The following is a 16147-nucleotide window of genomic DNA, read 5'->3' as shown; positions in this document are numbered from 1 at the left end:
GCTAAAGGGATCAGGGGTTTGGAGAGAAAGCAGGAAAGGGGTACTGAGGGAATGATCAGCCATGATATTGAATGGTGGTGCAGGCTCGAGAGGCCAATGACCTACTCCTGCATCTATTCCTTGTGTTGTGTGAGCTCCCAGCACTGGCTCCATGGAACAGGCACTTCTGGATGTGCGCTCTGCGCATGCGCCAATTGAGCGCGCGTGCGCAGTCTCCTCGCGGTTGACGTCACCGCCCCGCAGCCAACGCGCCTGCGTCATCAGGAGCCGCCACGTGACCCCCTGGCCCGCAGGCCCGGAGCCCGAGCACCACCGGACCGCGCCATGGACATCGCCCACCTGAGGAGCGGCAGCTCGGTGCTCAGCAACGTGGCCGAGGTGGTGGAGCGCATCCTCACCTTCCTGCCCACTAAATCGCTGCACAGGAGCGCCAGGTAACCGCCCCTGGCAACCATCCCCCTCCCCCAGGCAACCCGCCCCATCCCCTGGCAACCATCCCCGGTAACCATCACCCCTCCCCTGGCAACCAGCCCCCTCCCCTGGCAACCCGCCCCAGCAACTAGTCCCCCTCCCCTAGCAACCATCCCCCTCCCCTGGCAACCATCCCCGGTAACCATCACCCCTCCCCTGGCAACCCGCCCCATCCCCTGACAACCATCACCCCTCACTGCCAACCAGCCCCCTCCCCTGGCAACCCGCCCCAGCAACTAGTCCCCCTCCCCTGGCAACCAGCCCCCTCCCCTGGCAAACAGGCCTCTCCCCTGGCAACTCTCCCCAGCAACCAGCCCCTCCCCCTGGCTACCCGCCCTGGCAACCCGCCCCCTCCCCTGGAACAACCCCCCCCCCCCCCCCCCCCGGTAGCTGCCTTTGGCCCACCCCTGGCTACTGCCCTCTCCCCTGGGCACCCAGCCCCCCCTCCCCCTCCTCAGCCTGGCATACACCCCTCTGACCCCCCACCCTCCCAACTCAGGGGTCAGAGCCCCCATTCCCTCTGGAGGATGAGGCCAGAGTCCAGGAGGAGTATCAGTGGATTAAATGCTGTCAATCCACTGATAAATGCTTATACAATGGAGGTAGACAGAAAGAGAAAAAGAAGAAAGGCCTTGCATTGATATAGCGCCTCTCTCATCCTCCAGAGCCCCAAAGCAGCTCACAGCGATGAGTTACTTTGCAAGCGAAGTTACTGTTGTCATGTAGCCAAATGCTGCAGCCAATTTACGCACAGCAAGATCCAACAAACAGTAAATAACCAAACCGTTTTGAGAACTTCCCATGCTCTTCATATCGTGCTGAGACATTTTATCTGCAGGGCATAAGCACACACCTGTATGTATGTGTATATATATATTTATGTATATATATATTAGGCACTGCCCATGGGATGTAGGATGTAAACTTCTTTCTCTGCATCGTGCTGGTCTTTGCCTCATATGACTCATTTCTCACTGTCCTCTTATGTGTTCTATTGTTCCCATGGCAACTTAACCTCTGCTCATGCGCTGTTATGTGTTCTACGTCCTGGTCAGCAATAGGTCCTCTTTTGACTTGGGTGTGTTTGCATCTCAGTCATTGCACCTCTTTTGATGGTGCCTACGTACCCCATGTTGTCCTGCCATCCATTGTCCCACTGTCCCATGTCCTCTTGTGTTACTAAAAACCTGATGCTGCTCTATGTCCTCTTATTGTCATTGCACCCCGCCCCCCCATACCCCGTCTCTCAAAATCCTTTCTTGCTGCAAGCATTCCACCTATCATTGGCTCATGTCTGACTGTAGTTGCCCCAACCATCTATCTTATTGGTCTCTGATGCTCTCTCGTCATGTTGCCCCACGCCCCCCCCGCCAACCCCCACCTCTGTATACCCCTTGTCTCACTGCTTCCCATATGGTCCCATATCTCCCTATTTCCCCATGTTACTCCCCAATTCCCTGTGTCTCACTGTTCCCAGTCATGGCTGGGAGGCCCAACATCAGACAGACCCCATCCCAAACTATTAATCTGTATCTCTCTTTTCGGGTGCTGAAGTTTTCAATTTGTATTCCTGTTGCATAGCAATCTGCCTTCAGTACACTTGGAGACACAGTCAGCCTGAGTGGGAGGTAGTTTCACAGGGTGAAGTGCCATTGCCGGCAAAAGAAAGGAATTGCTGCAAAGGCTCTTTCACCAGGTTTGTCAACTTACTCTTTGGTTTGTGCCATTGCTGGGGTAAGCTTTTCTGCCAACAAATTAAAAATCACATTGCTGGAGGAGTATGACCCTCAGTACAAATGTTTGGTACTCAAGATCAGTATTCCCCTCGATGTTGACACTTCTATGATTTAAAAAAAAAAAAAATTTGTTCCTGGGATGTGGTCATCACTGGCAAGGCCGGCATTTATTGCCCATCCCTAATTGCCCCTGTGAAAGTGGTGGTGAGCTGCCACAGCAGCAGTTTGGTACAACAGAGTGGCTCGCTGGGCCATTTCAGAGTCAACCATATTGCTGTGGGTCTGGAGTCACATGTAGGCCAGACTGGGTAAGGGCAGCAGATTTCCTTCCCTAAAGGACATTAGTGAACCAGTTGAGTTTTTACAAGAATCCAGTAGATTCATGATCACCATTACTGATACTAGCTTTGAATTCCAGAAGATTTGTCAAGGGAAATCATGCTTGACAAATCTTCTGGAATTTTTTGAGGATGTTTCCAGTAGAGTGGACAAGGGAGAACCAGTTGATGTGGTATATTTGGACTTTCAGAAAGCTTTCGACAAGGTCCCACACAAGAGATTAATGTGCAAAGTTAAAGCACATGGGATTGGGGGTAGTGTGCTGACATGGATTGAGAACTGGTTGTCAGACAGGAAGCAAAGAGTAGGAGTAAATGGGGACTTTTCAGAATGGCAGGCAGTGACTAGTGGGGTACCGCAAGGTTCTGTGCTGGGGCCCCAGCTGTTTACACTGTACATTAATGATGTAGACGAGGGGATTAAATGTAGTATCTCCAAATTTGCGGATGACACTAAGTTGGGTGGCAGTGTGAGCTGCGAGGAGGATGCTATGAGGCTGCAGAGCGACTTGGATAGGTTAGGTGAGTGGGCAAATGCGTGGCAGATGAAGTATAATGTGGATAAATGTGAGGTTATCCACTTTGGTGGTAAAAACAGAGAGACAGACTATTATCTGAATGGTGACAGATTAGGAAAAGGGGAGGTGCAACGAGACCTGGGTGTCATGGTACATCAGTCATTGAAGGCTGGCATGCAGGTACAGCAAGCGGTTAAGAAAGCAAATGGCATGTTGGCCTTCATAGCGAGTGGATTTGAGTACAAGGGCAGGGAGGTGTTGCTACAGTTGTACAGGGCCTTGGTGAGGCCACACCTGGAGTATTGTGTACAGTTTTGGTCTCCTAACCTGAGGAAGGACATTCTTGCTATTGAGGGAGTGCAGCGAAGGTTCACCAGACTGATTCCCAGGATGGCAGGACTGACCTATCAAGAAAGACTGGATCAACTGGGCTTGTATTCACTGGAGTTCAGAAGAATGAGAGGGGATCTCATAGAAACATGTAAAATTCTGATGGGTTTAGACAGGTTAGATGCAGGAAGAATGTTCCCAATGTTGGGGAAGTCCAGAACCAGGGGGTCACAGTCTAAGGATAAGGGGTAAGCCATTTAGGACCGAGATGAGGAGAAACTTCTTCACCCAGAGAGTGGTGAACCTGTGGAATTCTCTACCACAGAAAGTTGTTGAGGCCAATTCACTAAATATATTCAAAAAGGAGTTAGATCAAGGTGTATGGCGAGAAAGCAGGAATGGAGTACTGAAGTTGCATGTTCCACCATGAACTCATTGAATGGTGGTGCAGGCTAGAAGGGCTGAATGGCCTATTCCTGCACCTATTTTCTATGTTTCTATTCCAGATTTATTTAATTAGCTGAATTTTAATTCCCCAGCTGCCGTGGTGGGATTTGAACTTGTGTCTCTGGATTATCAATCCAGAACTCTGGATTATCAATCCAGAACTCTGGATTACTAGTCCAGTAACATAACCACTATGCTACCGTGCCCTTGATGGGGTAAGTTGACGGGTACTGATGGTTAGTTCTTGGTTGCTGTGCCTTCATGCCAGGAAAAAAAACACCATCAAATCTAGATGACTCTGTACTTGAATCATTTGAGACTCTCCGCCACCCTTCCCTAGTCAAGAGCTGGTTGAGATCAGGGGCCATATTTGGGGCCCTTCTCTTTATTGCCTGTTACCACACACTGTGCTGTCATCATCATAGGCAGTCCCTCGGAATTGAGGAAGACTTGCTTCCACTCCTGAAGTGAGTTCTTTGGTGGCGGAACAGTCCAATACGAGAGTCACAGTCCCTGTCACAGGTGGGACAGATAGTCGTTGAGGGAAGGGGTGGGTGGGACTGGTTTGCCGCACGCTTTTTCCGCTGCCTGCGCTTGGTTTCTGCATGCTCTCGGTGTTGAGACTCGAGGTGCTCAGCGCCCTCTCGGACGCACTTCCTCCACTTAGGGCTGTCTTGGGCCAGGGACTCCCAGGTGTCAGTGGGGATGTCACACTTTATCAGGGAGGCTTTGAGGGTGTCCTTGTAACGTTTCCGCTGCCCACCTTTGGCTTGTTTGCCGCGAAGGAACTTCGAGTAGAGCGCTTGCTTTGGGAGTCTCGTGTCTGGCATGCGGACTATGTGGCCTGCCCAGCGGAGCTGATCGAGTGTGGTCAGTGCTTCGATGCTAGGGATGTTGGCCTGGCCGAGGACGCTGATGTTGGTGCGTCTGTCCTCCCAGGGAATTTGTAGGATCTTGCGGAGACATCGTTGGTGATATTTCTCCAGCGACTTGTGGTGTCTGCTGTACATGGTGCATGTCTCTGAGCCATACAGGAGGGCGGGTATCTACAGCCCTATAGACCATGAGCTTGGTGGCAGTTTTGAGGGTCTGGTCTTCAAACACTCTTTTCCTCAGGTGGCCGAAGGCTGCACTGGCACACTGGAGGCGGTGTTGGATCTCGTTGTCGATGCCTGCTCTTGTTGATAGGAGGCTCCCGAGATATGGGATGTGGTCCACGGTGTCCAGGGCTGCGCCGTGGATCTTGATGACTGGGGGACAGTGCTGTGCGGTGAGGTCAGGCTGGTGGAGGACCTTTGTCTTATGGATGTTTAGCCTAAGGCCCATGCTTTCGTACGCCTCAGTAAATACGTCGGCTATGTCCTGGAGTTCAGTCTCTGTATGCGCGCAGACGCAGGCGTCGTCCGCGTACTGTAGCTCGACGACGGAGGTTGGGGTAGTCTTGGATCTGGCCTGGAGACGGCGCAGGTTGAACAGGTTCCCACTGCTTCTGTAGTTTAGTTCCACTCCAGCGGGGAGCTTGCTGACTGCGAGATGGAGCATGCCGGCGAGAAAGATTGAGAAGAGGGTTGGGGCGATGCCGCAGCCCTGTTTGACCCCGGTCCAGACGTGGATTGGGTCTGTGATGAATCTGTTGGTAAGGCTCATGGCCTGCATGTGACGAACTTTTGGGGGCATCCGAAACAGAGGAGGACATTCCACAGACCGTCGCAGTTGAAGGTGTCAAAGTTTCTGTGTCTTCATGCCAGGAAAAAAAACTGCACCAAATCTGGATGACTTTGTACTTGAATCATTTGAGACTCTCCGCCACCCTTCTCTAGTCAAGAGCTGGTTGAGATCAGGGACCATATTTGGGGCCCTTCTCTTTATTGCCTGTTACCACACACTGTGCTGTACTAGCCCATTAAACATTGGAGTGTTAGGAGTGCAGCATTCATTTGGGATTGATAACACTAATATTTGTTCAACTCGCTACAAGTTTTGCTCATTTTGCCAGAAACCTGTTATTTGAGGAAACGATGCTTGAAATAGAATGCCTGTCATTTTTTTCCATTCTGATCTCTAGGGCAATCTTGGCGCAGTGTGCAGATTTCTACACTTGCTGTTTGTCACGTCGTCTGATCTCCACCATTCGGGATACAAAATCCTAGAGGCAGTAATAAAGCCAGTTTCCGTTCAGTAACAAATCTCTTGCCTGTACTGACCTCTTAATACTAATTCCGCCGTACACCGTATTTCAGCATTTAATATTTGTGTTTCAGGGTATGCAGGCTGTGGCGAGACTGTGCACGGAGGGTCATCAGGATGCATCAAAGGCTGTCGTGGATCTCCACAAAAGGCCAGTCCTACATAGATGACGATGATGGCTATCACTTTCTGGTGAAAAAAATGATTGTTGACTTGGAGGTCAGTGGTGTGCGTTGTTCCTGTGAAAGGCTAAGACTGTTAGGACATTTAGTAAAATATAAAAGTGATGCAGGATTCCAGTTAGCCCGCATATATTTCCTGCAGCGTGGAGGCCTCGATCTGCGTGAGAATACCAGTGGCAGGTCGGGGCCATAAAAGGAGCGGCGAGCAGTGGCCTGGGAGCAGCGTGGAGTCATGCCACTTCAGGGAGAAGCACGAGCTGCGATGGCAGCAAAGAGCGACGTCGTCAAGGTCCAGGTCGGTGATTGGAGCGTGGGCAAACATAGCAGGAACGGCGAGATCGGGGCGAAGGAGCGGCGAGAGATTGTGGAGGGATGTGACCGGGGCCCGGGAGAGGCGTGAGTTCGGGGTCAGGGGCCCAGGAGCAACATGGCCCAGCCCACACTGTGCGATATGTGGGCGCACTAGGTCCGTGCAGCAGAGCAGGTCTCCAGTCGTCCTGGTTAATCCTTGCCACTGGACCAAGGCCTAGCTCTGTCAAGCCCGTGTGGTGGCTGGTGTGCAACGGCCACCGCACGTTAAAAAAAATCCACGCACAGGCATCTTCCACCCTTCAGGATGTAGTTCAGGACCTGGAATTTTAGTTCCTTCATTGGAACACCTGTGAACTTATCCTTTTTTGGTGTGGAAGCAAGTCATCCTCATTTTGAGGGACTGCCTATGATAATGATTTCCTACATCACAACAGCGACTTCACTTCAAAAGTACTTTGTTGGTTGTAATGTCCTGTGGTTGTGAAAGACGCTTTATAAATTCATATTGGCACCCCATCCATCACCTTCAACATTCACTCCCTCCACCACCGGCGCACCGTGGCTGCAGTGTGCACCATCTACAGGATGCACTGCAGCAACTCGCCAAGGCTTCTTCGGCAGCACCTCCCAAACCCATGACCTCTACCGCCTAGAAGGACAAGAGCATCGAAATCACCTCCACATTCCCCTCAAAATCACACACCATCCCGACTTGGAAATATATCGGCCGTTTCTTTGTCGTCGCAGGGTCACAATCCTGGAATTCCCTCCCTAACAGCACTGTGGGAGTACATTCACCACACGGACTGCAGCGGTTCAAGAAGGTGGCTCACCACCACTTTCTCAAGGGCAATTAGGGATGGGCAATAAATGCCGGCCTTGCTGACGATGCCCACATCCCAGGAACAAATTTTTTTCAAAATTATTTCTTTATCAGCAGCTTTGTCATGGGCCAACAGTAAAGTTGAATTCAAGAAAAAGCACATTCTAACAGTTTGTTCCAGTATTTTCTGTTTTAAGATTTGTAGCATTTCTGCCTGATTTGTATGTCTGTAAAGCGCCTTGGAATGTTTTCCTACATTTAAAACGCTGAACAGGAACAGGAGTAGGCCATTTAGCATTGCGAGCCTGTTCCACTATTCAGTTAAATCACAGCTGACCTGTACCTCAGCTGCATTTACCTGCCGTTGCTCCATAATCCCTTGATGCCCTTACCTAACAGATATTTGAGTCTTAGCAGGGGAAGGGGAACATTTACTCTAAATTTTGTAAACCAAAGTATCAGCCCAGATTGTTTGCTCAAGACGGGAGAGGGTTTAAATCCATAATCTTCTGCCCCTTGGATGAAAAGGTTACCAACTGAGTCAAGCTGACATTAAATGATGATCTCATTGCCAATTAACACAGATGAATCTGAATGTTGCCTTTGTCCTATCCGACACTAGGCCCTGCTCGTCCATCATCCCCGTCCTCAACCACCTATATTGGCTGCCAGTTCCCCAACACCACAAATATAAAATCCTCGTCCTTGTTTTTACATCTCTTCACTGCTGCACTCCTCCCTATCTCGCTAATCTTCTCCAGCCCTACAATGTCCCCGAGCACTAAGCCTTCATTCCTCTGACTCGAGGCTCTTGTCCGTTCCCTCCCTTTGGCAGCCGTTCCTTCAGGTGCCAAGGCACAACATTCTGGAATTCCTTCTCTTAAGTTGCCCTGCTCTCCATCGCCGTCTCCTCAAAACTAGCTTTTGTCAACCTTTTCCTTTCTTTGACTTGGTGACCATTTTGTTTTCTCCTGTGAATCATCGAGGTGTTTTTTTTCTACATAGAAGGTGCTCTATAAATGTCAGTTTCTGTTAATTGTGTTTTTCTTCATTTTTCTTTGCTTTTCAAAATCAAGGGAAGAACCAAGTTGCCAGGGCAGCAATATCCTACGTGAACCAGTTTGTGATTTTACAACAATCCGGTAGCTATTTTCTTTCCCCTCTCTTGTAGCCTGCCCACAAATGACCAAATTTATTGCCTGCAATTTCACACTTTAGCGAGGTGGGATTTGAACTCGTGACATCTAGTCCCAGTAGCGTAACTACTACATGATTGAACTATCCTCCATCAAATTCCACTCGCTGTTCCTAATGGCTGCCATCCTCGGTGCATACTGATGTGCTGCGATTGGAACTCAGACATCAAAGCCAGCGGGCACTCATTTAAATTTAGACTATTTTAAATGATCAGCAGAGCTCCCGTGGCTTGGCTCACAGTAAGTGCAATGATGCGTGTCACACAGTATAGAATTCATGTTGTTATGAAACACAATATATTCTGCGGCTAAGATGGAGATCTGTTTAAAATGATACGTCCTTTGAGGCAGCAAAGTCTTAAGCCAGTCAGATTTTAAGAAGGTAAGAAATGGGAACAGGCCATTCGGCCCCTCAAGCCTGCTCCACCATTCATTAAGTTGATGGATCTATCTCAATTCCATCTTCCTGCACTGTCTCCATATCCTTTGGTTCCCTTAGTATTCAAAAATCTATCGATCTCTGTCTTGAATATTCTCAACGACTGAGCATCCACATTCCAAGATTCAGAACCCTCTGAGTGAAGAAATTTCTCCTCATCCCAGTCCTAAATGACCGACCCCTTATCCTGAGACTGTGAAGCCTGGCTCTAGGCTCCCCAGCTAGGGGAAACATCCACCCAGCATATATCCTGCCAAGCCATGTTTCAATGAGATCACCTCTCATTCTTCTAAACTCTCAGGAATATAAGCCTAGTCTACTCAATCTCTCCTCAAAGGACAATACCCCCATCCCAGGGATCTGTCCAGTGAGCCCTGGACTGGGTAAGGCAAGTGTATCCTTCCTTGAGTAAGGAGATCCAAACTGTACACAATATTCCAGGTGTGGCCTCACCAGGATCTGATATAATTGCAGTGAGATTCTTCACTCTTGTCCTCCAATCCCTCTGTAATAAAGGCCAACAAACCATTTGCTGTTTGGTGAGAGGGGGTTTGCTGATTGCATGGAGCTTATAATTTCTGGCTCCCGGTCAGAATTAAAAACAGCACAAAAATGCCTGCATCTCTTTCTATTTCTACATAATTTGGACACTTTGAAATGTGATGGGACTCAACATGGACTAAAGATGGAAATTGGGAACCTTCCCCGTTTCAGTCCCGGATTACTTCCACGTTACCCTGTGTACAGCTGAGCTGTCGGAGCTATCAGCGATGCTATCTCCAAGTACAAAACCTTTTTCTAAAAAAACACCCGTTGCCTTGCTGTTTTTTTGACTTGCTCTTGTGATCATAGGCTGGTTCTGGGCATGTTTCTGCTCTGTCGTTTGGACAGTGTGTTCTATTGATATTACTGCAAGTCTTTCTTTTGAACAGGAGGTCTATGTACTGCCAGACACAGTACTTTACATGGCTGGCACTGACACCTTCAGCGCACAGAGCTCCAACAGACGAAAGAAAGGTGAAATACTTTTTGGGGATTATAAACAAGATGATTTCTTAATTTCAATTACGGAGTGACTCTTGACAACGACTGGAAGCAGCGCAAATTTAAAAAAAAATAACCGGCAAATTAAAAACAAATCACGGCTCGTGTAGCTCCGTGGCGATGAAGCCACATCGCTTCGCTGTTAAAATGCTTTTTACTGAAATCGAGAGCCCTCTAACCACCCTAGCTCAGGAGTTCAAAGGGGCCGTGACATTTTTTTAGAATTGTAAAAATCTAAATGTTCATTTAAAGAGCCGAAGATTTTTGGAGGAGAAAGAGGATGCGAGGGGATACACCTGTTTAGACTGTTGCCATCACGCTAGACTGAAGTCAATTGAAGCAATCCGCTGATTTATAGGAATCACGAGGGCTGATTTTGAACCAGTGCCCCCTCCACGTGTCAAATGCAACTTAAACGTATTCAGCACGACGCAAGTAGGAATGGAGATCTGTATCACTTGTCAGGGCTGTCAACGCGGGAGCTGTTAGCTGATCAGAAACACGGAGGCAGATCACAATCTCTTTTCAAACAAGTGGTTCAACCCTGAATCAATTCTACAATTCACACAGCTAATAAATCAAACTACAACTGAGCAAGATTTTAAAAATTCACTTCTTAATTCTTCATTTTGGAGAATCGGGCGGCAAGAAACAAACAAAAATGAACTGCGCATGTGCAATTACTTCCAGTTCGTTGGCAGCAGTCGCGTCCCCTCAGTTAAGCCGTGCAAATAACACACTTCATTCTGAATTATCAGTGAATTCGAATTGAGCAAGTTTGAATTAAGAGAAGTGACTGTATTTTGATACAAATTACTTATGACTTTTTTTTATAGCAACATTAATATGGACTTTCGTTTATATTCCACTCGAGCCTCCTCCCACCCCTCTTCATCTAACCCTATCAGCATACCCTTCTATTCCTTTTTCCCTCATGTACCTATCTAGCTTCCCCTTAAATGCATCTATGTTATTCGCCTCAACCACTCCCTGTGGTCGCGAGTTCCACATTCTTGCCTCTCGCCGGGTAAAGCGGTCGTTCCTTAAAACTAACGGGAATGAAAAAACAGACATTGTCTGTGCTACTCCCTAATTAATGGCCTTTAACTAACTCCCATGCTTCAGAGCTGTGCTTCCCCATAATTCCATCAGTGAAATGATAGCGGGGACAAAAATGGAGTGCTCTGCTGTGAAGAGAAATTTCAGGCCCATTAAATACAAGCTGGAAAACATTATCTTACAAATGCTTTATTTTGGAAATAGTTGCTCAAAAAATATTTTTTCCCACCTCCGAAACAAGTGTGTTTGGGATTTATGACGGTTTCACGCTGTCTGATTTTATTATTCTGAAGTTGCACACTGCTACTTTAAGACAGCTACAGATGGAAACCGTGCCGTGTACAATTAGTCACAATGGAAATCTTTCGTCTGTTATTTTATTAACTCATTTATTTTAAAGATTAAACATTCAGTTGAAGTAGTAGACTGAGGAATTTCATAGATTAATGCAATCATTTTTAATGTATCACAAATTTCTATTGTGTCAGCTGTGGCTCAGTGGGTAGCACTCTCACCTCTGAGTCAGAGGCTGTGGGTTCAAGTCCCACTCCAGGGACTTGAGCACACAAATTTAGGCTGACGCTCCCACTGCAGTGCTGAGGGAGCGCCGCGCTGTCAGAGGTGCCGTCTTTCGGATGAGACGTTAAACCCAGGACCCTTCTGCCCTCTCAGGTGGACGCAAAAGATCCCATAGCACAATTTTGAAGAAGAGCAGGGGAGTTTCCCCCAATATTTATCCCTCAACAAACATCACTTAAAAAAAAAACAGATTATCTGGCCATTATCACATTGCTATTTGTGGGAGCTTGCTGTGTGCAAATTGGCTGCTGGGTTTCCCACATTACACTCCAAAAAGTACTTCATGGCTGTAAAGCACTTTGGGACTTCCGGTGGTAGTGGAAGGCGCTATAGAAATGCAAGTCTTTCTTTCTTTAACTGTTTAGACAGAGCTGCTTTTCTTTCTAACATTGGCATGTATCATTTTTGAGATGATGGGAGAAATTATTAGTTTAATCACTTCTCTCTTTTCCTCCCTGGTAAGTTTAACCAAATTGCTTCAGGTTTAAAAACATTTTTATGGTTTTGTTCCTTATATTGTTAATTTGTTAAAAGTATGTGTTTGTTTACATTTGGCGTAATGTAAAATGGTTTCATTGCCTGTAGCGTGGCCCCTTTTCATATGCTGTACTTGCATGGATGCATATATTAGGCCATAGCTAGTAATTCTCTTTCCTTTTTCTAAACAATTGCATACTACAGAGAGGAGAGATGGGCCGTCAAAGAAAAACAAGGATGCAGAAGTGGCAGCTACAGTGGAGAATTTACTGCCTGCGGAGTGCAAAATAGTGGGGGTCAGTTGCCCCGGAATCGTCTGTAAGTGGCATCTCTTGGGAGTACCTTGTGTGCTGTAGATTGTGCGATTGAACTGCATGAGGTGAACTGGAACAAAACATTGAAGAGATTAAATATTACAATATTTACAGTTCTTCGGAAAATAATTCCACCTCAAATTTTTACCCCTCGAAGGTTAATGCTGTGATGCCAATCTGCAGGTTGCTCTCTGTTAGTACACCTGCATGGCCGTTTTTCATGCGTGTCTAGAAAGTGAATGTTGCCTGGCCATTCAGCTAAGGGAGGCATCGTAGCTGAGCCTACTCCTGTCCTCAGCCAACACACACTTGCATGCTTTCCAGCAGGAGTTCCTAGTTTGCCTTTAGTAATGGGATCCCTCGCTGATTTATTTCTCCCCCCCCCCCCCCCCGCCCCCCGAGTGCTGAGGTGAACTTTTATTTTTTTTCGTTCATGGGATGTGGGTGTTGCTGGCAAAGCCCAGCATTTATTGCCCATCCCTAATTGTCCTTGAGAAGGTGGTGGCATTCCGTGAGCTGAAGGTGCTCCCACAGTGTTGTTAGGGAGGGAATTCCAGGATTTTGACCCAGCGACGATGAGGGAACAGCCAATATATTTCCAAGTCAGGATGGTGTGCAACTTGGAAGGGAACTTGGAGGTGGTGATGTTCCATGCGCCTGCTGAAGAACTTGAGCATATCCAACCCACTTGTTTGCCAATGGGTCGTGGTCCTGTAACTATACGTAAAATGGAGGACTTGTTTAGTGACGGCGTTGGTAAGAAAATGCTTGTTGAATGATTTGAGTGCTTGCACAGGCAAATACATCCAGCTTTGCATCCTCATGCAAGATGTAAAGCATGCCTTGAGAAGAGAAACAGTTTCAATAAATTGCTTTTTTGCGGTTCTAAGTTGCCGTTCTAACTGATGTTTCACAGAGGGACTGTGCAATTCGAATGGAAAGATGGATCTATCTTCAGTATGCAGCTGATTAAATTTTTGGATAGTTGGTTTTCTGGTATTTGGGCACAAGCATGTCATTTTGCAACCTGTCTCCCTGATGCTTTATATTTGTGATCTGCGGAAATGTAATAAAACATTAAACTAGGGCCCCGTCTGCTCTGTTGGGTGGATGTAAAAGATCCCACGGCACTATTTGGATATCAAGGGATATGGGGATAGTGCAGGAAAGTGGAGTTGAGGTCGAAGATCAACCATGATCTTATTGAATGGCGGAGCAGGCTCGAGGGACCGATTGGCCTACTCCTGCTCCTATTATGTTTTTATTTCGAAGAAGAACAGGGGAGTTATCCCCCGTGTCTTGGGCCAATACTTATCCCTCAATCAACATAACAAAAAACAGATTATCTGGTCATTATCACATTGCTGTTTGGGGGAACTTACTGTGCGCAAATTGGCTGCCACATTTCCCACATTACAACAGTGACTACACTCCAAAAGTACTTCATTGGCTGTAAAGTGATTTGGGACGTCCGGTGGTCGTGAAAGGCGCTACAGAAATGCAAGTCTTTCACTCATACCTGACTCCAGGTAATGGATGCAAAAATCCTTTTGCTGTATGAGACCAAGTCCAAATACACACAATATCTTTAAACTTTAGATATTACAGAGAAATAAAACGACCGTGTGATACCTCACTGGTAGAGAACTCATCGTTGCTCCTTCCACTGCTGATTTTCTCTACAAATTGTACAGAAAAGCTTGGAATATTTATAGTGGGGTTCTCACGAAACAATGTCAGTAACGATCACGCAACAATGACTAGGGTTATTGAACAAGACTCCTAGAAAGGATATATTTCCTTCAAAATAACAAGTATTTCCGTGAAAAACAACAGATGCCACATGTTCATATCCTATTAACCATTGTTATAACCGTGACTAACTCATAAGTGGCCACAAACCAAGTCACTAATCTAACGTTCTGTGTTTCAGCAAAGAGTTGAAAAGTAGTGTCAACTAAACCAGCTGCTTGACGCATCAAATTCTAAAGCATCTTGGGAATGAATAACTTTGTCCATTTCATTCAGTATTAGGAAGCCAAAAACGTCAACCGTATAAGATTAAACCATAATCCTAATCTTACGTGTGTATATATAGGTATATAACTACAAAGGTATCTTGCAGAAATTGGGGTGTAACTTGTCAGTTGTGTTGCCAATTCTTTCATTGAGTACGATTTCCCAAAAGATAAATCATTAAACAGCCCTCCGCTACAAACCGCCATTGGAATTTTTCTTTAACTGGACTCCAACACGTAAATTTCTCTAACTAGGTATGAGACAGAAATGTGTTGACTAATTTGAGATGGGGAACCCTACCTTGTATTTAACTTATGCAGTTAAAGGTTACATCCCAAATTACACGCAGTCACCTTCTGAGTCCGTGTGCGGAACAGCCTGTCAAACTACTGCATTAAACTGCTGACATTTATAAGAACATATGAACATAAGAAATAGGAGCAGGAGTCGGCCATTTGGTCCCTCGAGCCTGCTCTGCCATTCAATAAGATCATGGCTGATCTGATCTTGGCCTCAACTCCCACTTTCCCGCCCGCTCCCCATACCCCTTACTCCCTTATTGTTCAAAAATCTGCCTATCTCAGCCTTGAATATATTCAATGACCCAGCCTCCACAGCTCTCTGGGGCAGAGAATTCCAAAGATTCACGACCCTCTGATTGAAGAAATTCCTCCTCATCTCTGTTTTAAATGGGCGACCCCTTATTCTGACACTATGCCCTCTAGTTCTAGATTCTCCCATGAGGGGAAACATCCTCTGTGCACCTACCCTAAGCCCCCTCAAAATCTTGTTTTAATAAGATCACCTCTCATTCTTCTGAACTCCAATGAGTATAGGCCCAACCTGCTCAACCTTTCTTCATAAGACAACTCCCTCATCTTAGGAATCAACCTCGTGAACCTTCTCTAAACTGCCTCCAATGCAGGTATATCCCAAATTGGTTGTATCTGTACCTGTAATGTTAGCAAGAAAGAAATAAATACTTGCATTTATATAGCACCTTTCACAACCACCGGACTTCACAGCCAATTAAGTGCTTTTGAAGTGTAGTCACTGTTGTTTCTACAGAGCAAGCTCCCACAAACAGCAATATGATAATACCGTATAATCTGTTTTTTTGTTATGTTGATTGAGGGAGAATTATTGGCCAGGACACCGGGGATAACTCCCCTGCTCTTCTTCAAAATAGTGCCATGGGATCTTTTACGTCCACATTGAGAGCAGATGGGGCCTCGGTTTAACGTCTTAACTGAAAGACGGCACCTCCGACAGTGCAGCACTCCCTCAGCACTGCACTGGGAGTGTCAGCCTAGATTTATGTGCTCAAGTCCCTGGAGTGGGACTCAAACCTACAACTTTCTGACTCAGAGTTGAGCATGTGCTACCCACTGAGCTACGACTTGACAAAAAAACTGTTATTCTTTGATGCATTGAACCTCAGTAACAATATCTTGCCAGTAAATTGTCCATCAGTTGATGAATATGTGTTTTTATAAGCATAGTTAGCAAGAGAGACTTCAAAAACCCACTGCACAGAACTACCTACAAGCCAGAGACTGCACTCTGTATCATTGTAGCCTATGTTTATAGACAGGATTTCCATTCTAAATGTTTACACAGGCAGTTTCAATGTTAAACATTGACATAAAAGCATGACCAAAAGTTGATTTTTTTAA

At 46.5% G+C, this 16147-nt stretch overlaps 1 protein-coding gene across 1 annotated transcript in view; it reads left to right on the top strand.

The window, feature by feature from the left end:
• The first annotated feature begins 243 nt into the window (after positions 1–243).
• Positions 244–16147, top strand: part of fbxo22 (F-box protein 22) — a 34848-nt gene continuing 18944 nt past the window's right edge. The window contains exons 1-4 of the mRNA XM_070865011.1: positions 244–434; positions 6102–6246; positions 9912–9996; positions 12343–12456. Coding sequence (XP_070721112.1) covers positions 325–434; positions 6102–6246; positions 9912–9996; positions 12343–12456 — 454 coding nt within the window. The 5' untranslated portion in view covers positions 244–324. The remainder of the gene's footprint in view (positions 435–6101; positions 6247–9911; positions 9997–12342; positions 12457–16147) is intronic.

This window comes from Pristiophorus japonicus, chromosome 21 (assembly GCF_044704955.1).
Source record: "Pristiophorus japonicus isolate sPriJap1 chromosome 21, sPriJap1.hap1, whole genome shotgun sequence".
Lineage (NCBI taxonomy): Eukaryota > Metazoa > Chordata > Chondrichthyes > Pristiophoridae > Pristiophorus > Pristiophorus japonicus.
The sequence above is the reverse complement of the archived record's forward strand: the minus strand, read 5'-3'. Positions and strand labels throughout refer to the sequence as shown.